This window comes from Poecilia formosa, unplaced genomic scaffold (assembly GCF_000485575.1).
Source record: "Poecilia formosa unplaced genomic scaffold, Poecilia_formosa-5.1.2 Scaffold44, whole genome shotgun sequence".
NCBI lineage: Eukaryota > Metazoa > Chordata > Actinopteri > Cyprinodontiformes > Poeciliidae > Poecilia > Poecilia formosa.
In genome coordinates this window covers 470,013-492,209 of record NW_006799983.1, presented here as the reverse complement: position 1 = coordinate 492,209, position 22,197 = coordinate 470,013, and the positions used below count along the sequence as shown (strand labels likewise).

Genomic DNA, 22,197 nt, shown 5'->3' with positions numbered 1-22,197 from the left:
TTTTGTGGCTTTCATGGCCTTTTCTTTGACAGTGGTAAGAAAGGAAAATGGGTTTTGAGAGAAAGAAAAACATGTGACAAAGGCTGACAGGCCAGGACTTGAGCTTGTCATGGCTTCCGTGTTATTGGAGACCAAACCAATTTAAATTTCTTCTGCTAGTTTTTCCTAAAATCAGACATTCTCTCCATAGCAACAACATGTGACAAAAGGTTTTTAAAATAAATAATATTATTTTATTTTTTGTTCCAGTTCTCAGCATTTTTTATGCAATGCAAGACCTGTGTGACATCTATTTATTTCCAAATCTACTTTTGTGATGTCCACAAGAAGGAAAAGTAAGGAGCAGCCTGGACAGTGTACTTTAGACATGTTGACAAGTCTTTACATTCTGTTGATCAAAAGCCATAAATGGAAGAGCCTGTCTCTCCAAACTGCATCTCCCATGAAGTTTGTAAATGTGTTGGTAAGTGGGAATCTCATCTGGAACATCCTTTATCCCGTGTAGAGCGTGTAATGAAGGGTTTTGTATTGTATCAGCCGAGGTTCGGCATTTCAAGTCACTGAAGTGCATCGAAGCACAGAGTCTAACGGCTCGTCATGCCTTGTAAATTTCACAGTCTTATGCCTCACAATCCTCTCCAGACGGTGGTCATGTGTGCTGCTTGCGTAACTTTTTATGCCACACTTTTTCTCCTCATGGAGCTTACAATAATTTGCCTTATGAAGGCTCCTCATGACTCGGCAGCTTTAGCAATGATCTATTTCTACATGAGTGGCGTCAATATCAGTTCTGCAGTTGTCGAGTTAGTAGTTAGCAGTCGCTACCATCATTGTTTAGGCTAAAATGTCTGTATTTAAAATCCTGTTTATTGCCCTCACCATCAAACATATGCTGTGTGATAAATTTATATAAAAGCTTTTGAAATAGACATAATGAAATCAATTAACCATGGTCATGTTGTGACACAGAAATATTGTTTTTTTTAGGATTTGTCTTGTAGGAGATGGAGGAGTGTACAGATTCTCTCTCATATGAATAAAAATCACCCAAAATTAAACCTTGAGGAACTCCACATTGGATTTTTTTTATTCCAAATCAAAATTGCCAGTTACAATTGTACTCAGTCTGAAAAGATAACATTATGTCTCAGATAAAAAACTGACATAGCAACATATGCTGTTTTAATTTGTAACAAAAAAATGTGGATAACAGAAATTAAAAACAAAACATTGACCTTTTGTCACTCACTCAATGGAACACAGCTGAAAAATTGCAAACCAATTAAAAAATTCGTTGAGGAAAGAAAAGTAAAAACGGGATAAAAAAAACAAAAATCCACATCAAGATTTTGGCTTAGATGTGGACAAGATACTTAATCTTTTATCATGGCTTCTTCCAATGTTCATTCAAGAAGCCTACAACTAAAGTAAGCTAAGGGTGTTTTAACCTCCAATTTTCTGTAAACACACAATACACCTTCAGTGGCAAGGGAGAGGTGGATAATTACAGTGTTGCAAGAACCTCAGCAGCCGCTGTGGCTGCAGCAACATCAGCAACAGGAATGTCAGTAGCGACGGGGCCGGCCACATCGACAGGCAGCTCGGCAGCTGTGTCCACAGGAACAATGTCAACAGGGGGCACGGCAACAACAACAACACCATCAACTGGAGCAACATCTGGAGGGATGTCAACCACTTCAGGCTCAGCAGCTGCTGCCGGGGCTGCTGTGGGGTCTGCAGGTGCCGTGTCCACCACAGTCGGCTCAACCTCAGCTACCTCCGTCTCCTCAGCTTCCTCCTCTTCGTCAGAGTTCAGAGGAGCAGCAGGAGCACCGGCGACTGCAACTCTAGGAGCGGGGTTCCCATCCTAACAGAAAAAGTAAAAAAAAAAATAAAAAATTTAAAAAAAACAGTGTGAAGGCCACACCATATTTAGTAAATATGGGGAAAACTTAATGAGCAAAGGAAAATTAATGCAAGAGGGAATGTTAAAAAATGTTGGGATGTGCATAAGATGTTGAAATTATTCTAAATGAAGTTGGCACCCATTAAGTCAGAAAGTCAGGTAAAGTGCACATGGAAATGTATCTACTCCTAGAAGTTTTTAGACTTGGTTGGATATGAAATTACTGAATTGTTTAGCTATTTAAGTTTTAGGATGTTTATATCGACTCACTGTCCCACTTTGAGGCTAATTGGAGAAAAACACAGTACAAGCTACACCTGTGATTTGTCTCCACTCAAAGCACAAACCGTCAACTGACAAACACACAAAAGTAAAGTCAGCAAAATGTCGAACACGGTGACTGTTGAAACCCGCTTAAAAAACACAAAATATTTGGCTTAAAGCTTAGTCTAGAACCGCACCTCGGTTTCCTCGTCTGAGTCGTCCTCCGCAGGGGCGGGAGCCAGCTGGGCTTGGTAAGCAACCACCTGAAATAGATGTTGTTTTCTCTCTTCAAATGGAAAGTCTTGGCATATAAACGGTGTAATGCTGTCATCATACTCACCGCAGGTGCAACAACAGAATTAGCCTTTCCAAAGAATGAGAAAATAATTTTAAAAAGTTTATTAATCATCAGTTTATTATCTGTTAGTTTATGCAACGTTTTCATATGAGTGAGCTTACAGGGGCATCGGCACTTGGAAGGAAGGGGTTTGCAAGCCCCTGCAAAAAAAACAACAAAACAAAAAAAAAAAAAAACAGATTCACACTTGAAGTTGATGCTTAATGCCACATTATCTAAACAAATTAGCAAAACCACTGATATTTATTTGGATAGGATGTCAATAAGTCTTCCCTTCCTCCCCCACCTGCTGCTGGTACAGCCTGTACATCTCCATCAACCTCAGGGCCTCATTAGCGTGTGCTGCAGCCTGCCGAAAGCATACAAAAATACCAGACATCTCCAGACGTGAGCTACAACAAAGCCAATTATTCCTCCCTCTCAGACACCCATCATGCTGTTTAGCTGACGACAAGCCAAAGCAGTCGGACCCAAAACTGAACCGAAAAGGAGGAGAGGAATCCTCTTACCTCACTACTCTCACTGCCTGGTGCCTACAGTTTGATGCAGGGATGTGAACAGACATTAATTAGTCTGGAAGAACAACAGTCTTTAAAAGTTAAATATATCAAACAGTGAGACTGGCGAGACTTACAGGGGCAGCAAAGGCGGAGACCAGAAGGCACAGCAAGATTAAAACCTGCTTCATTGTGATGACTGTTAAAGAAAAATGTAGGAAAGAATATAGAACAATTCCTGTTTCATTGACTTTAAATGAAAACAGTGGAATCATAACATGTTCAAGAAATAGCTTGATAGAAGATCATTTGCTGTGTAATTCAGAACTGCAAGAGTCAACAATGAGCTCAGTGATAAAAATTCAACTCACCTTTTTTTTTTTCTTTGGAACTGCAAAAACTTTAACACGTGCCTCCTCAGTGGGGAATGAAGTCTACTTTATGCCTCCCATGGATGCCCTTTATATCCTGTAATAGCCAATCACATCCACTAAAACATGCACAGCTGTGTGTTTGAAGATTCTTACATGTCAAAACTAAAAAAAAAAAAAAAAAAAAAAAAAAAGATGGTATGTGGGGCTGAGGCCCTTGTTATTGTTAATTACATGCTGTGCAGGTTTGCTTAGCAAACATGCTCTTCTTTATTGCCCTAAGAAAAAATATGGAGAAAGTAGGAAGAGGGGGATGCCATATAGAAAACGGGGACATTACAGACTGACTCAGAAATAAAAACTGAAGTCAACTTTCTTTATAATGTACAAACAAATCTAACGCAGTCTTTAATGCACTCGAGATTTCCTCATTAGGATGTTCTAGTCAATGTTTTCAAAAGTATCCATAAGACAGAATCAGAACAATTACCACATTTTCACAGGCAGTGGGGTTATAATGAAATGTCGCTAACTTTATTTCACACAAATTGCTGCACATGGACAATATTTAAAAAGAAATCTGTCTGGACTGTGGAAACTGGTGTGTATTCAGGTTAACTGTTTACAAGCCCTTAAAAAATCATGAGACATGTCTGTCTAAGCCCAAACCTGAACTAAAACCAGAGCCAGCCTTTCTTAGTGAAAGGAATAAAATACTCGTAGAAACAAATCCCAAAATAGTAAGTAAAGCATAAAATGTAAAACTACTGGGTCTTGTATTTAGTGGAAGTTACCGTATTTATAATCCACTGTTCAAAGGGCTGGTCTCTTGAAGTAACATTCATTGATAATCCATGTGTATTTCCAGGTTTTTACATGAAAACACTTGTTTAGCAGAAATAGTCAACATCTCAGGAGTTTGTTTTCCCCTGTAGTTAAAGAAACCTTTGTGGTTTTTAAAAATATATATATATTTTTTATTTAGCTTTGGAAGTCTTCATACTCCCCTCCCCCCCCTTTTCTCTTTTGTTTCAGATCAGATACGTTAAGATTTACTGTGTAATCTGTCAAACTTCATCCCAGACAGTCTTGACTGAAATCTGCTGAGATAATGAGTTCCTCTGATAGATAACAATCACTTCATTAGTTCTTCAAAGCCCTTCTGTGCTGCCACACTCAGATTATTTTGTGAGTTTAATGAGGTGAGGAAGATATTATTGTCTGTTCCAACAGGAGTACTTGTAATTCACCATAGTAATTAAACTCTGCTTTGCTCCACAGAGGGGCAATAGTATGTAATTATCATTATTTGTCTTTTTTGATGCATGTTTTCAGAAAGAGATTTGTCGTTCAGGATGCTAAGTGGGACATCAAATTATCATAATACATTTTAATTTTATATCCTTATGTGTAAAAAGGCTCTCAAGCTAATATTTCTTCCATTTGTTGTTCATTGTGTCTATAATTTTGAACAATATTTCTCAGTGTCACAGTTGAAATAATGTAAATATATATGTTTAACAGGAATATGCTACCTGTTTGTTTGCTCGGGGGGGAAATCTGGGGTAGAGGGTTGGATTACCAATTTTTACACTCTGCTTTTCTTTTTTTATTGTTTCATTCAATAACAAATCCCTAAAAAGAAGAGGAACCACTTTGGGTAAATAATAAAGTGTTTCAAATCAGCTTTTAACACTTCCACTCTCTCTACTGACAGATGTTTATGATTTTCCAGGAAAGAAAACATGTAAAGAAGAGACTGAGTAGTGTGAGTGGAAGGCGCCTGTCTCTTTTGTTGGTGCGTTTTAAGAGGTAAGCTTTAAAGTCATGTTGCAACAGGCTTTCATCCTCAGGGGGCCAGTTATTTGATGGATTTTTCCCTTGGTGGTGTTACGGTTTTCACAACAGTAAAATTTCACTGTGGGGAAATCTGCTAAACCATTGAAGCTGTTTATAGTAAGCCTAATATCCTGCAGCACACAAGATGTCAAATATGCTTTTGCTGTGTTGCGCATACCATGTTTAGAATAGTTTTAGATTTTTAAGAGCATGTTGATATTTTGACGTGATAAATGTCCTTTGTTTCCCCATCATAAATTTGAATTGTTTTCTGTTTATGCAATAGATTCCAATAAACTATTTTGGTAATAATCATTTTTGGCAACATTTTTTTTTTTGTTTTCAAACCTCTAAATAGAAAAAAGTGAATAAGAATGATAAATTTTTCAGCAAGTATTAATCCACCCTATAAAAGTATTCACAGTATTTGTCATACCAAACTTGTAGGTTCTGACTTCTTTATAAATCCCAATACATAAAATACATAAAATGACATACCCTCAATGTGAAAACGTGTGGGGAAAAACATCAACGTGTGTTAAAGCCAAAACACAGATGCAAATAAGAACACCTTTAGATGAACTCTCCAAATAAAGAGTAGTATTCACGGGGATTTGCTTAAAACTTTTTTTATTTTTAAAAAGAAAACAGCAGTGAGAAAAGAAAAGGGAAGAACATAGACACTGTGAAAATGCAGCATGCTGGGTGTAACATCGTATCACAGTCAATAATTCTAAAACAGCTATTGTTATTAAAAAATTAAAGATAATTCAAAGTCTTCTCGGGTATCTACAGAGGTTATCAACATAGTTTGCTAATCTTCTAAAATGTTACTTCAAGATGATTCTTCAGTTTTATAACCAAGTATCAGTGTTTGACGTAGTTCACTCATTCACGCTTTATCAGGTGCCTGAAAACACAGAAAAATAGCATCCAATTATTTTTTCATGCATACTTGTGCAACTTTTGTGAACATTTATTAACGGTGCAAAGTTAATTAGTGCAGTGATTTATAGTTTGGTCACCTGGCTTGTTTGCACAGGTTTGTCCTGCTGCAGTTTCTGCAATGGATCTTGCGATGGCTGGGCATTGACATCAAAAGCTGGCATCTAAGAAAAAACAAAAAACAAAAACAGATACACATGAAGCAGAATGTGGAGAGACATTATAGAATGTATATTACTAATACTCTGTTCTCACATTCATTGGCTGCTGGGGAATTCCTTGAGGAGGAAATCTAAATGGGGGCAACTGAAGAAAAAGCACATACAGTTTATGTTTATGATGTGCTTGGAGAGCAATAGGGAAAATCAAATAATAATAAAAAAAAAATATTACATTTTGCAGACCGGGCCCATTTGGCAGAGGAGCAGAGTTCTGAATTATCTGAAACAAAAATAAACCTGCTTTTAGAATCCTGCACTGTACATATTATTAGGTTTGTAAGGATTCATTAAGTTACACAAAATATTTACTTGGTTCTTAGTGAAGTCATAAGGGTAGAACTGCAAATATAAAACCACAAAACCACAAAAATGTTAATAGTCGCACTGTATGCCACACATAATACAAAAAGTAACAGATCAGCACATACAACTTCTACGCTCTGTCTGCCAGGAGGCTGTGGGATGGAGTACTTGATGAAACCGTACTGAGGGAAGGTCTGTTGAAACAAAATCAGTGAAAAGTAAAAACAGTTGTTGTCATAGATTAGCACATCTACATGCATGTGAGAAAGCTCTTACTTGTCCTTGATTTGTTCCAGCTGCACCAGCACCAAACATGTATGGAAGCTTGGTAAAACACACAAAGTGCACATACATGCTGTAAGTGAAAATGTAATAATTTGATTTTAACAGTTAAATGGAAACATAACATTAAAGAATTGGGACCTACAAATTCCACACTATAAACTCCTGGGCCTGCAGGTTGTGGGAAACCACCAGCAAAAGGCGATTTAATCTGCATGAAAGTTGGAGGGGAAAAAAACAAAAACAACTTTTATTGGTAAAAATTCAGCTTACATGATATTTATTTTCTTAAAGTTTCATCAAGCATTTAAGATGAAACTATAGAGGAAGAGATTAACAAACTCAGCACACAGTATGCATGTTTACCTGTGTCGCCAGTTGCCGGGGTCTAGACCCCGTGTAATGCGGCAAGTACTGAAACTAAATGCAGAAACAAAAACATTTAGAGAAGTGACTGCAGGACATTTTGTGTAGTAGTTTTAAAGTTTTTGCTGTTTAAAAATAAAAATCTAAGACTTACGGGCACAGCACAGGCAGTGCCAGCCAAACATAGGCACAGGAAGACTGCTTTCATTTTCACTCTGAAAACACAACATTCACCGCTGTAAAATCTACAAAAGTCACACAGGATGGTTGGTTTCTGTTAGCCAGGTATACATGTACTCACCCACTGCAATGAAACCAAACCAGAGAGAGAAGATGAAATGTTGAACTCAGAGGATGCTAAGTGACTGTGTTGTAGCTCAGAGAGAGCAGGTTTGACTTTTATAGGGTGTCCCTTTACCAAACGGTTAATTACAGCCGAAGGCAGTGAAGTCTCCCAATGAGGGAGTACAGATCAGGTGTCTGGCCCACAGCTTAACTAAATGACCAGTGGCCCAATCCACTATCTGAGTAATAGTAGAGTCAGTTTGATTACACAGTCGGTGGCTTTGCACCTTCACTCACCTCAACCTGCACTCTCAGCCATAGGGAGTGTTGGATTTCATCGTTTTATAGAAATAAATGTATTTTCATATGATTTGGAATTACTATAAGTCAGATGTTGTTGCTCATGGGGTTCGGACTTACTAATGAAGAAATCAGAATCGAGATAAAACCTCTGCAGTTTACATGGCAAATTGTTATTAATACAACATGTTCCAGCTGCGCCTGACAGGCACTTTAGTTTATACACAAACTTTAAATAGTGTTGCATAAATTCGTATCAGTGTGTTGTTTTATTTGTTCTGTGTATTTAGAAAGAGACAAAATGCAATGCTAGGAGTATTTTTGAAAAATGAAGCATAACAAGGACACTCTTTTTTTCATTATGCAACAGTTTCATTTGTAATTTTTTTTTTCGTAGAACTCTGTTTTTCCTTCGACATTAGAGAGATTTCTTTGCATTTTTTATTTTCGTCCTAAAAGGCACATTTTGATTGGGGTAAAACATCCAAGTGATGAATAGTACATAAATAGTGCCATATATCTCTAATCTGATTGACTGCACAGCTGCTTCTACTTATAACATGGTAAATAAAACATAAGTGTTAACATGTGACGGTTGGAGATAAGTCAAAGATTTATTATTTATGGTCACAACACTGACAGCTAACATTCCTACTCCTTATTAACCTGAAACACACTTTTATGACATTTTATCAATCAGCAGTGTCGTTTATGAGACACAACAGTGGAAGAAGATTTACAGTGAAAGGTTTTATGAGAGACAAGCCGTTTACCATGAGAGCAGAAGACATGTTTACTCAGAAAATGTAAAATATATCTCTGCGTCACTTTTGTTCTCTAAATTCCAAATAGAAAAGCGCTGATAAGAAATACAGTAAATACTGACCAGATACAATTTAATGTCTGTGGTCTGAAAACAAAGACTTGCTAATCATGAATCTCATGAAGCAAAAATTCAGTTGTATTCAAACTATATTAAATAATCTGTCGGGCCAATTCTTAAAGAAAAATCAAGGTTATTGCATACAAAAACCTTTTTTTTTATGTGAAAGATTTAAGAACTTACTGATATTATTACCTTCTTATTTTCCTATATATAGTTATTTGTAGAAGACAAAACAACACAAGGACACTGATTAATGCATTCAATTCATTTATTTTCTGAGCTTCCTTAATAGAAAGATCACAAAGAGGAATATTGGAAAAATAGGACAATCATATTTCACAGCAAACCACCAATTTGCATTTCAACACATTATATTTGTTTGTTTTGTTGAGGAAGAAAACAAAGCACCATCTGGACTGGAAAGATGTCCATAACGCGTAGCACCAAATTTGTTAGAAGCTTTGAAGAGCAGCATCGTTGTCTGGTTTCTATTCATCTGAGCTGGTTCCTGGTTTCCTCGTCTTAAAAAAAAAAAGAAACAAACAAACTAAGTCAGCTGTGAAAATAATTTAAGCATATGACACAAACGTTTCATTAACAGTTCATTGTATAAACTGTCTCTTCCTTTGTGTGTGCTTGTGTGCATCGTACCTCTTTCTGCACACACGAGCACAACTGCTGCTGACTCAGACCTTTTTAGTCATCTTCCTCGTCATCATCACTGGGTTTGGCAACCTGAAATCACAGAGGCTTGTCGTAAGCCAATCAGTAGGGAGGATGAGACAACTCTTCTAGAAAGCTCAGCAAAAAATGGGCTCTTTTTTTTCCCAAGCAAGAATAATTTGAATGAACCTACTCGCCTCTCCATCTCTTTAAATATGTCTTGTGGTGCTGTTATCGAAACGTATGAAACCATTCAGACGTAATGTCCAGATAGAATACTTAAACAGCTCTTACGGGTGCGGCGACAACAACAACAGGAGCAACTGGTGCTACAGGAGCAGCGGGGGCAGCAGGAATTGGGGCTGCGGGGGCAGCAGGGGCAGGTGCAGCTGGAGCTGGCTGGTCAAACCCAAAGGGGTAGTACTGAAACGGACGGCGATGAAATGAGACGAGTACGACGACAAACATTCTGCAACAACTTTCAGTCAGGAAGATGTTAAATGCTCTTACAATCTCATCGTCTTTGCCATCTGCCCTGTGGATCTCCTGCTTGATGAATCCTTGGACCTTCCAGAGAAAGTTCATTTAGGGGTTAATGTGTGCGGCTAGGCCACAGCAATGCAAGAACAGCGAAACTTTTACTTAGATTTTTGTTCGAGACTTCTTTTCCCCCCACGATTCTAACTACAAAGTTCAAATGCGGCTCTGTTAATATCCAGCTTTAAAATGTCACTCACTGGTCCTCCAACATATTGCCTCTGGTTGTTAACTGGGAGCAGCTGAAAATTGGAAATAGCCACAATTATCACATAAAAGAGTAATCGCCAGGTGTAAATTTGTGTTGAAAGGATGAAATAATAACATGTTGTTCTTACAACTTCCAGGGACCCCACTGGGGCTCCGGCAGGGATTGCTTGGGCCGCCTGTGAAGAATAGGTCCACAGTATTAACTGGGTCATTTGGAAGGGAAGGAAAATCTATGCTGCAGTCGCTGCAAAACATTTGTTTTTACCTGAGGAGGGGCATAGTGGAGGTCAAACTCCATGTACATCTGAGGCTGTTTGGTGGGAAATTCATACACACATTTATACAGGCTCATTACTATGCAAATCAAAAATAGTTGAGCTAAAATGCTAAAAAAAAAGGTAATTTAGACATTAGCAAGAAAAATATGGGAAATCATTCCTATAAGACAAGGTACTGTGTAATTGGACTTTTAGTTGGTTGTACTGCAAAAGTTTTATGTCAAAAATACGGTACAAATTTGAGGAACAAATGTGTGTTTCCCTTACAGGAGCACTGGAAGCCATCCCAATGATGCAGGCTGCTAGCAGAATGAGCTTCATTTTGAATTAAGCTGTGGAAACAATTATTTTGTGATTATTCCATGCTAGTATATTCAATACAGAACTTTTAAAAGAATAAAATATAGAAATTATGCAACAAATCCTTCAGTAATCCTATTTCATTTTAAGAGATTTACCTTTCCTATCCGTCCACTTGTGAGTAAAGAAGTATTCCTGGAGAAGGATGTGTGATGAGCAGAGGGAGATCTGCTCCTATTTATTTGCTGACAAAACAAAGACCTTGCAGACTTTTGACAGGCATTGGTAATAAGCCAAAGAGTTTTAATTTTATGATCACATCACTGACAGCTCTGTCTCTGGGAGAAACCCCTTTAACACATTTTTGGCTTGAAGCACACATTTATGACATATGATCCTTCAGCAGTGTAATTTATGAGGTACAGAAGTGCAAGAACCCAGTAACCCCAAGTCCAAAGTGTGAAAATATGACTCTAATATATAAACATTTTTATTCTTCTTAACTATCACTGTATTTTTTTGTCAAAAACTAATGGAAAATATTGACAATGGTACAATGATTAAAAAGAAAATCATTGTAAATAAATTGTTGAGTCTGTTAAACATTATAAAAAAACCAAATGACCCAGAGAGAACTCATACATGTTTGGAGAGAACAAGTAAAATCCAGGCACCAAGAGTTTAGGCTGGGATTAGGACCTATGACCTTTGACACTTGGTTTATTTAGGAAAATATGTGTTTTCTATCAGACTGATTTATCCACAGGCTCAAGTCTACGCAACCACAATATACATATGTCACTCAATAAAGTCTGTATAAGACATGCATTTATGATGCGCATGCCCATCGATGTACGTCTCCTTCATCTGCCCACTGTATCTGTTTTGGATTATTCAGAGCTGAGTACAATACTGACAGTAAATGGGCAACAGGTTATGGAAATCCCAGACAGGTCCATTGCTCAGTCGCCGTAAAGATTTTCAAAACAAACCAACACACACACTGAAACATTCACTCCTACGGTAAATTTGGAGTTGCCAATTAAGCTAATTTGTTTGGTTTCACACTGTGGGGGGGGGACCACAGTATCTGGGGCAAACTAATAGACATGCAGGGAGATCGTGAAATTCCACACAGGTTTAACCTCCAACCAGGACTGGAACTGAATGAAGACTTGAGGTGAGGCCTACTGAGGGTAAATGCCCTAAAATCCACTAACAAGTAGGTGCGTAATGATAGATTCAGCTCACAAGATGAGACAAAAGATGACTCTGGGTTAACAAAAATGAGACATCAATTTTCATTACCCAAGAAGCAATTTGCTCTGCCGGTTTCAAGTAGTATTTAGTTTGATCATTTAAATTTACAATACCTTACAAATGTATCACTTTGTCTCATTTCAGCCAAAACCTTTAATGTGTTTGATTGAGATTTTAAATGAAGCACAAACACAAGTAGAGCACAACTGGAACAAAAAAGGAAAATAATACATGGTTTGCACATTGTTTAATGTGTAAGACCACTAAACAACTGAAAATGTGTATATTCCTCAATTTACTTTGGGACGCCCAAATGAAAATGCAACCAGGCCTCACAGGTTTGTTAGAAAACATTAGTGACAAAGCATCACAAGAACAAGAAATCCACCAGCGATAAAGTTGTTGACAAAGATGAGTTAGATCATGAGAAAACATTAACCAAACCGTTTGACATCTCACAAAGTCCAATAAGACCATTTATCCTTTTTTCTCCTTCAGAAATAGGGTCCATCTTGCATTGGTCAATAATATACAATCCCAGGAAAATAAATCTAAGTTTTTTGGTTCTAACAAGACAAGGTGTTAGTAAGTCAGGAAAAGTTCTCTAAACTAGTTAGCTAATAAAGCTCCAGGCTTTTAATTCCTCCCAGACAAAACCTTTTTTTTTTTTTTACAAAAAATCCTCTAAAAACCGTCTGTCGCCCTTCTGCCAAGCACCAGGCACAATCTGTATTAACAGCTTGCTACTAACTGAGGGAAAGAGTTATAAAAAGATCTTTTCTTTTCTTCTCTTTTGTTTTCATTTCTTTTCTTTTCTTTTCTTTTCTTTTCTTTTCTTTTCTTTTCTTTTCTTTTCAAAAAGGAGTCAAACACCTGGAGCCACAAGAGTAAATGAAGGACTCCGTATAAAGGACATTTTTTAAGACTTCTTGTGAATTTTGCAACATGTGGAAGTAGCATTGGTCTTCACCCAATCAAAGTCTGTCATAATGATGTGATGTATGTTGAAACTAAATGAAAGCAGATTGATGAAATAGTAGCACACAGGGCAGCACTGAAAGACACAGTCAGTCTCTGATTGTCTTCTTTATTTAATATATAAAAACACCGCACTGAAGGCAAAAAATACCAACAATGGTTAGGCATATTCTAAAGACACCCTACTGATAAATCGCTAGCCGTTTATTTTTTGCAGTTGATATTTTAAAACATCATAAGTAAGTTTTCTGCTGCGGTTTTATTAAGCCAGTTTTCTCTGCGTGGGCCGGAGTTTGGGTTGATCCGCTGATCGGACTGCGGGAGTTTCACGCACTGCTCTCTTCAGACGGGTGGGCGTGTTGTTGACATTCGGCCGTGATCCAGAGCAAGGTACACCCTGTAATGGTTGGGCTCCAGAAACTGAGGTCCTTGCAGTTTGTCCGGCAGCCCGTTGGTCTGGGTTTGTGATTCCGGCGACCTGACTCTGCGCCTGAACAGCTGCTGCTGCTGCTCCAGCGGGAAGGTTCGCAAGCATGGTGGGCATAAACATACCCAGCTGGCTCAGTTTTGCTGCTGTCTGAAACAGAGAATAATGTATAGATAACATAAGGCACATGGAAGGGGAAGCAGTTTTGGGATTTGGGATCATCAAGTTCACTGAAACAAAGTGTTTGCACATGTTGAGAGTCAGTCAAAAATCTTGGCTGATTTACCTCCAGTTCCTCTGAGCTGAGACCTCCAAGTGAGGGATTCTAGAAAGCAATGACAGCTCGTGTGAGTTGAAAAATGATCTGGCAAACAATTGAGAGGCAACAAAAGTTGTTTCGTCATCCAAGCATAAAAACACCAATTCATATCTACCATGGGTTGCTGGAGCATGTACACGACTGGGGGATTCTGTGAAAGAGAGTTTGACAGTCTGATCATGCAGCTCCACTTTTAACTTCCAATAAAGTCAATATTTATTTCTCTATGGGATCAGTCATGTCAAATTAAGGAACCTGTTGTTGTGTTTGTTGAGCTGCAGCTATGGAGGGTGCAGCTGCCCCTGCAGCATTTTCTGCTGGCAGCACAGGACCGTTGGTGAGCTGATTTATTGGAGCTTGAGGGAGGTGAGACTCGGTAACCTTCGGGAATCCATACGGGGAGAACTTTGCAGGAGAGAAAATGCATGCAAGGTTTAGTTTGTGTTCATGACTTGTGCACTGTGTACACAAAGACTTGAACTGTGCTACATTACTCTGAATTAGGAGGTTAAATAATCAGCACTTGCGGCATTAAAATGTTAGTTGCTGCCTCGGCACCGTAAATCAACCAGTAATTATGTTTAGAGACAGATGTCTGTATTTGCACAACACTGTCTCCAGTGAGAGAGTTTGAGGTTGTCTCTGGTTTCCTTTGAGAGCACTTGAAAGAGTAAAAAAAAAAAAAAAAAACTTTCATTAAACTGTTGAAAACTGTTCAAGACACCCACAGGGGAAATCTTTCAAGTTAAAGTAAGTTGTGCTGGGAATTTTTTTTCTGAACTTCAAACTTCAATCTATAGTGAGCACATGCAATACTTTAAACTATGTGTGGGATATTGCTGAAGGCACAACCTGTGTGTTTGCTAATGATATCTTACCAGCTGATTGCTATAGGGTGAGGGGAATACAGGCATGAATCCGTACGATGGAAAAATCTAGTTAGAAGAATGGAAAGAACACAGACACCGTTTGGATTTATTGTTTTAAAATTACAAGGCAGAAAAAAATCAGAAACCTTCTTCAGTCTAAATTGTATTGTAAACGTTGTTATTTCTTACCAGAGGCTGCTGAGGAAGGGTCAGCTGGTTAGGCGGTAGAAATCCAGCGACACCCTGAGGAAGGGGGAACATCACTGGGCTGCCCCCTTGTGGAAACAATGCGTAATGCTGCAATGAATGTTGGTTGTTGGCCTGTTGTTGGTTGTTGGCCTGTTGTTGGTTGTTGGCCTCTTGATCCGGATGCTGGGGATTTCCAGGCTGTTGTTGGTCCAAGCTGTGAGGAAGAGACGGGTCCACCTGAGCCTCAGGTTTTCTGAATGTGGCATCAACAGGTTGACTTCCATGACTGACTCCCTTCTGTGATGGCTGCAGAGGACGAGTACTTGGACTAACCTGTTAAAGAAAATAATTAGAAGTTGCATGTTCAATTAAGCTTTTGATAACATGCTGGCATTTCATTATTATCGTTATTATTTCTTACCGGTATTGCAGTTACTATTATAGTCAAACAGGAAAGCAGAAATATGATGAACATCTTTTACGAACAAAGTGAGGCCACTATTGCTCTGAGTTCTTCCCTTTCAGGAACTGAAAACGTTCGAGTAATGTCACCGGGGAGCCAAATAAATTGACTGAAAGTGAAAGGCCAGGAGCAGACACTTATGGGTCTGTCAGAAGCTGAAATGACCAATCACAGTACGGAAAGAAAAGCTCAAAATCCACCTAATTATCTCCTGTGAATGAAGCAGCGAGCTGGAAACCACACAAATTCTCCTGAATGAACGGAATTGCAAGTTTTCTTTCAATTATGATGGTGTAACGTCTATAGAAATGTATAAACAACCAGTGAAGAGTTCAGACAGTGTTGCTTCCTGACACTCAGGACACCTGTGGGTGTGGCTGATGTCACTGTCTGACTGCTGTAATTATCCTTAATTATGTACGTTACATGTGTGACATGCACAAAAAAAAAAAAAAAAAAGCATGAGAAAAGCTAGCTTCTCTGAAGTTGCTTAAGCTGAATGAATTATGGCTGACTCATCCAAATCCAATTAAAAAATCCATTACGAGGCGTGTGGACTTTGAAATTCCTGTAAAGTGTAGATGAGCCAATACAGTGATTGCAAGTACACTCAAAAGCATTAAAAGTTTTAAATTCATGTCTTTTTTTTTTTTTTTTTTTTTAATAAATTTTTTATTAGGTTTTAACAGCAAAATACAAAATGTGCAAAAGTATATGAACAAGATATGAAGACTTTTTGTTCTATAACAGAACCGAACAAAAGTCGTACAGAACACATGGATAAGCCTTCCCAAATAAAATCCAGAGGACTAAGAAAAGAAAACAAGAAAAAAAAAACAAATTCATGTCTTTGAAGTAGAAATGACGAAAAGCTAAAGTATCGCTGTACATTAAACACAACAAATATTACAATTTAATGCCATTTTAATATTAGAATCACATTATATCCCATCACCCTTAAAAAACAAAATAAATCTGTTTATGGAACAAATCTGTCTAAAGAAACCAAGGAGAGTGGATTGATTTTTACTTTTTAGAAAAATAAAATACAATCACTATAATCAATATACAGCACTATACGGTATATTGAAACAGTATAGTGCTGCGTCATTACAAAGATTTCTTTGTTGTTATTAAATATACACATTGCGTGTTTTGTGTTTAGTATGGACGGCTGATTGGTGTGTGCTGCTTATGGTTTAGTGAATAGACTTTTTAGAGAAGGGGTGGGCTACACAATACTTTTCATTCAAAACTTTTGTTTATGTCAGCATGTGACATATTCATTTAAATTACATAAACAAACAAATAAACAGGCAACACATGTGGCAAAATTCAACGGTCATAATGTCCTGGACATTATGCAAAGTTGAAAGTTATCTGGTGAATTAAGTTTTCATGTCTGACAGTCGATGAGCACAATGTCAGACTCCTCCTTTGATCTTCCACAGTGTCTTTGTTTTAGCATTTCTGCTGTGATCGGAAAGGGGAAACTGTGTGACTGAGTGTGTGTGATCAGGAACTGCTTGTGTTTCTGTAAATCTCTGGAAAACACCATTTGCCGTTGATGTGGGGCTCCCTTAGACACTTGACTTCAGTGGAATCAGCAGTGTGCTAAGTAAGTAAAGAGCCCCAAAATATACTTTTTAGCGACGCATCGTCAAAAGCAGCAGAACAGAAAACATGGAGCTTCTTGAACTCATTGTATTCAGTGAGATCATTGAGAAATCTACGAGATCTTTCGCAGGATGTAGCATTCTCATTTGATTTATCATTTAATGTTCATAGTGATTCATATACATACTATTACTAAACTTTATCTTTGCAAATATCTTGTTCATTTTATTTGATTTTATTAGAACCATAACAGTTCACCTGCAGCACACATAAGATCAGTCAGTGCACAGTCATAATTAAGAAAAAAAAAACCTATGAGTTAAAAAAAAAATAGAGAAAAAGTACATTCAAAATCAGGATTTTTGATAATACAGTGTTTAGGCACATCAAATTACATCAAACACAAAGTAATTGATTAGAACAAAACACAATGTATTTCAGTCAAAGTCTTAGGAATCAGCAGTGCAAAAGAATGAATCAAAGTGTTGGTCAGGTGATTCAGGAGCGACAGAGTTGGCAGAGTCTGGCTTCTAGCAGCTTACACTCATCCCTTTTCTTAAGCAGTCAGCATTCAGGCTTGTCTGTGTGAGTTTACTGAGTGGATGTTACACTGGTGTGTTGTCAGAGTCTTCTCATCGGTGGGGACCCGTCTCCAACATACGTTGTCCATTACTCTTTGCTTATATTGGTGTTTTTCACCGTATGGACAAACATTATCAAGACTTTACGTGGAAAGACAATCAAAAACTGTGCTGGATAAATTAAGTGCAATCAACAAAGTATAATAGAAAAGGAAAGGAGGCACAACAAAGAAATTTTAACTAGTTCAAACTAATACATTCGTTTTTATGTCAACCATTTAATTCTGTTTTTTTTTTTTTTTTCAAATGGCCTTACCAAAATAAAACACCATTAAACTGATCATTTTGCAAAACAAAGTAAACAAACTCTCCCCATCTTGCTAAATATTCCTCGTTTTGGATTCATTTTAGAGGCTGTAGCTTATCAAATGTCTCCTCGGGGGGTGACTGAAGTCGTGACTGCCTTTGTTGTTGCTGTTGTTGTGGCAGTTGTTGCTGTTGCTGTTGTTGTTGTGGCGGTTGTTGTCGTTGTTGTAGTCTTTGTTGAACACAGAGTCGGAAACAGAGTGCAGATAAGTGAAGGCAGGTCTACTGTGTTCACCTGAAGCAAAAACAAACAAACAAACAAAAACAACAAAAAAAAAAAAACAGAAAAGAAACTTAGGCAATACTGATAAATGCTAAAAACGATCAAAATAAAAAATTATTTGCATTATTATTAATTACCTCTCCACTGCCCGACTCACTGCTAGAACTGCGCTTACCATGGCACCTCTTCAAAATTCACAAAGAGATAAATTATTTCACTTTAGCACAAAAAAATGTTCAATAATTTGCACAATGTCATGTAAACAAAGCAGTGCTTAACAGTTTTGTACTTACAGTTGCATGGACACTAATGCAAAGAAGAATCATCAGAAAACACACTATCCTGGACTTCATGCTGGCTTAGTCTCCGTATCGCAGTCGGGCTCAAGAATAAAAAGCTTTATGACGAATAAAAGATCACGCTCATCAACTCAGTCTGCATATGGGTGCCTGAAGAAACACAATTACCTTTTAAACAGCTCTACTGTGTCGACATTGCCCGCCAACTTCACAGGTGTTGCCTCATCTCTGATGGGCCGCGGTTAGCCTCAGGAAAAAAACCAACAGGGGTGTGCACACAGTTTCGGCTTTAGGGTTGGGTGGGGTTTTTATAAGATTAAATGCCCTCATCCTGTTATGTATCTGAGTGGATGTGTGAGAATGTGCACAAACACAGGCAGATAAAATCCATCTTCAAAGAATTGTTTAAGGTTTGAAAATTGAATGTCTGCATAACTGATACTTTTTTTTTTTTATCAGAGAACAATCCTTCATTCTTTATTTTAAAATCTGGAGCCACTCATTCCTTTCATAACGACTTGCGAAACTGTTGTGTTTGGTGCTTAGAGCTCCCTGGAAACGGTGCTTGCTCCATTCTTTCCTAACATTATAATTATCTTGTTTATGGATGTACACATGATGGACGTAGTCTATATTTTTTTTTATATTACAGGTAATAAATATAACACACTGCTGCAAACGTTTCTGGGAATTTTTAGTCTGAGAGGCTCTCATTACCCTGGCGTAATAATGTCTTTCATGTTATATCTGTGTCGCCTAAAGTAAAGTCAGAGTTTTTAAATTGCCTGTGCAGCTTTATGGTTCGAAGTAAGTAAGATAATGCATGGGTGTTAAGTCGTTTTTATCTTATTTTTTACAAAACGTATAAGGGTTTTTGCCTTTGGGGTAAACTTGACTCGACCTGAATGTGTAGAATATTTTCTGTCAACTGGAAAGCTGCAGGGTCAATTCCAGCCTCCTCCTGCCACATGTTGATGTGCCTCTGGGCAAAGTGAAATACTTCAGTAAAGGCCTTTGAGTGGTTAGTATGACTAGAACAACACTGTACAAATTCAGTCAATACACCAAAACTTATCCTCACTAAGTTATGAAACATTTACAAACAATCTATTTGCTACTTTATGAATGAGTTATTTACATATGACTTTTGTACTTTTTAACTTATTTTCATTGTAATATTGCAGACATAAGGCTGCCATCTGTTCTCTCAATGCTTAAAACATCCTTGAATTTAAACACACCAAACCAATCAACTTTGGTTTGGTGGCACTTTCATGAAAACCTTAAGATTATTTTTATTTTTAGTTGTTTCTCAGATGGAACTCAACAACTTGCTAACATAAAATTAAAGAAAATGTTTGTTTTTAAGCTTCTGTTAACATTTGAATTACACAATAAATAACAACAGACATTTATTTGATGTTATTTAATTTTATTCCTGAGCACAAACGACATGGAAAAAATAGAGTGCCTTGCCAATATATTTGAACTCCTTGGACTTATTTTTTAAAGTTATTTTGCCATAGGTAGTTACTTTAATGTAATTTATTGTGATTTTATTTAACTTACCAACACAATTATAACATGATGGTGAAGAGAAATAAAGATTATAGACAGTTTTCAAAAATATTTTACGGTAAAGATGACCTGCTTCCTAATAAAGCTCAAAGAATAGTTTGACTATTCCTCATCAGATCAGTGTTTGCAACATCTCCTGATCTTGAAGCAGAATCCCATCTGCTTCCAGCTTGGATTCCAGGTTTAGCTTACAGATGCACCACAAATCCATTTTCAGCAGAGTAAATTTATCTATTAGACATCAAACAAAGTTTGTTCAGCCGTTATGCTGCCATGTTTTCTGCTGAGCCCTGATTTCCTCCTTCTACGCCACCAGTCAGAAACCTCAGCCACGTGTTTGATTTCTTCCATAGATCTTAAACTGTTTTTGCCTTTTGAGAATCAGTCCGCTCACTGCTTGACTAGTTTTAAAAACATATTAAGTAAAAGACATTCAACACTTTAAAAGTGCATAACACAGATAGTCACAGTTAGTTCCTTTTTTCTGTCACTGTTTGTTGTAAGTTCTTGAAGCTGTTAATTCAGACTGTGAGAAGAAAGAGATGAAAAATGTGTAGGGGGGAAAATATATATGCAAGTCTTACATTAATATGAACAAATCAACAGAAAAAATGATGTGGGATTTCTATGTGTTTTTCTTTTCTAAATTCCATGATTTGAATGTATTGCTTGATAACTTGAAGACAGAATTATTTCTAAATGGTTTTACTTATTTTCATCACTTCCATATACTGCACAATCCATATACTTCATTGAGTTCTGAGTTATAAATGTAATGTCGTTTGCATTTGAAATTTGTCTTCAATAAAAATGTGCATAGCTGGTGTGAAAAAAGCCAATTAACTCACTTTTCATTCACAAACACATTGAGACCATATGCATTCAACTTGTACTTTATTTAGGAAACAGCATGAAGAATCATGAGATGTTATTTGCCATATTTAGTGGGGAGAGAAGATTCTTTATGTTGTAGCTGCCACTGTGGTATTAGGAGCTGCTGTGGTAGGAGCAGCGGTGGTGGAAGCAGCTGCGGTGGTGGAAGCAGCTGCGGTGGTGGAAGCAGCTGCGGTGGTAGTTGCAGCCGTAGTAGTGGTGGTAGTACTGGCGAGCAGAAACTCACGAAGCTTCAGAAGGATTTCGTAAGGTACACAAGGGTGGCCATGTTTCCCACGAGGAGGACCACGGCCCTGAAACACAAATCAAGGTCAGGTTTATTCAGATTCAGGAAACAGATTCTGGTTTGGCATCAGTTCTTATCTACTCCAGTAAAACCAATACAATAAACTTACCTTAGCAGGATGATGGCCTTGAAGTGAACGGTTCTCCCGGCTGGATGCCGAGTCATCCTGTTAAAAACGACAATAAATAAATATTATTTTTATTCTGTGGCGGCTGCACCGACCAAAAGAACATTGATTCAGTCTTTATAAATATGGCACTTACAGAATAAGCCAGAGTGAGACACAGGAGGCATCCCAGCACAAATATTACCTTCAGCATTGTTTCACTGATTACCTGCCAAAATAAGAAATAATAATAATTTAAAAATTACAATAAGTAAAAAAAATAAAACGGTATCATGAAAGCACTGAGTCAATGTCTGACAGAAAAATCAAATAGAAAACAGAATGAATAATTATAAAAGAAATTTGCAATTACTGTTGTCTCTTCACAATCTGTCCCAGAGAAGGTCAAGGCAAATCTGACGGTGTGTTGGTCGTTAGAGCTTTTTATACACATGCAGATGGAGGAGATCAGGCAGTTGGGAAACAACAGCTGTTAGGAAACTGTCTGCCCAGCATTTCAAGTATGTAGGTGGAAATTTTAAGAAATAGGTGAAGCAATAATAAACATGAATGGTTTGGAAGATCAACAAAGGGTTGGGCACAAATAAAAAAAAAACGTGATTGGTTTAGTGTGTAAAAGATTAAATAAACTTTTAAAAGACTTAAAAGAGAAACGTAAAGGATTACCAGTGATATGTTATCTAATATTTTACAAGGGAAAAAAGGACCAAAAAGATGTTTTGCCGAAATAAAGATTGTTGTAAAGCTTTGTTGGAGTAGGTAAAACTTTTAAGTTTATTTGGCAAAAAGTACTACGGGGGAGACTTGAATTTGATTTTGAACTTGAATATTGACAAAAAATCTTTTAGAAAAGTGCTCTATGTAACTTTTTGAACATTTCAAAATCAAGCCAAAGAGTAGTGTTGTGTTT

General features: G+C 37.5%; 2 protein-coding genes and 1 long non-coding RNA gene across 3 annotated transcripts; all 3 read right to left on the bottom strand.

Annotated features, from left to right (window-relative positions):
- Positions 1-1,059: 1,059 nt before the first annotated feature.
- enam (enamelin) lies at positions 1,060-3,470 on the bottom strand. The gene is made up of 8 exons (XM_016671446.1): positions 3,401-3,470; positions 3,163-3,226; positions 3,038-3,061; positions 2,815-2,877; positions 2,630-2,668; positions 2,511-2,534; positions 2,368-2,433; positions 1,060-1,867 (listed from the first exon to the last, which is right to left on the bottom strand). Exons 2-8 carry the CDS (start codon positions 3,214-3,216, stop codon positions 1,505-1,507), a joined length of 633 nt encoding a protein of 210 aa, XP_016526932.1. The 5' UTR covers positions 3,217-3,226; positions 3,401-3,470; the 3' UTR covers positions 1,060-1,504.
- A 9,668-nt stretch (positions 3,471-13,138) lies between these two features.
- ambn (ameloblastin) lies at positions 13,139-15,461 on the bottom strand. Its single transcript, XM_007551825.2, has 7 exons — positions 15,275-15,461; positions 14,854-15,186; positions 14,674-14,730; positions 14,051-14,200; positions 13,911-13,946; positions 13,763-13,801; positions 13,139-13,626 (listed from the first exon to the last, which is right to left on the bottom strand). Exons 1-7 carry the CDS (start codon positions 15,326-15,328, stop codon positions 13,312-13,314), a joined length of 984 nt encoding a protein of 327 aa, XP_007551887.1. The 5' UTR covers positions 15,329-15,461; the 3' UTR covers positions 13,139-13,311.
- A 2,070-nt stretch (positions 15,462-17,531) lies between these two features.
- On the bottom strand, positions 17,532-18,638 carry LOC103137863 (uncharacterized). The gene is made up of 3 exons (XR_476192.2): positions 18,397-18,638; positions 18,241-18,288; positions 17,532-18,115 (listed from the first exon to the last, which is right to left on the bottom strand). It is a non-coding gene; the product is annotated as an uncharacterized LOC103137863 (long non-coding RNA).
- Positions 18,639-22,197: the final 3,559 nt, after the last annotated feature.

Bases quoted from the DNA above. Each gene is read 5' to 3' on its own strand.
- enam (XM_016671446.1), bottom strand. From the start codon at position 3,216: ATGAAGCAGGTTTTAATCTTGCTGTGCCTTCTGGTCTCCGCCTTTGCT. The intron at 3,062-3,162 runs GTAAGTCTCGCC...ATCAAACTGTAG, and splicing joins TCTCCGCCTTTGCTGCCCCT to GCACCAGGCAGTGAGAGTAG. The intron at 2,535-2,629 runs GTAAGCTCACTC...TTCTTTGGAAAG, and splicing joins TTCCAAGTGCCGATGCCCCT to GCTAATTCTGTTGTTGCACC.
- ambn (XM_007551825.2), bottom strand. From the start codon at position 15,328: ATGTTCATCATATTTCTGCTTTCCTGTTTGACTATAATAGTAACTGCA. The intron at 14,201-14,673 runs GTAAGATATCAT...TCTCCTGCAAAG, and splicing joins CACCCTATAGCAATCAGCTG to TTCTCCCCGTATGGATTCCC. The intron at 13,947-14,050 runs GTTCCTTAATTT...TCTCTTTCACAG, and splicing joins CTCAACAAACACAACAACAG to AATCCCCCAGTCGTGTACAT.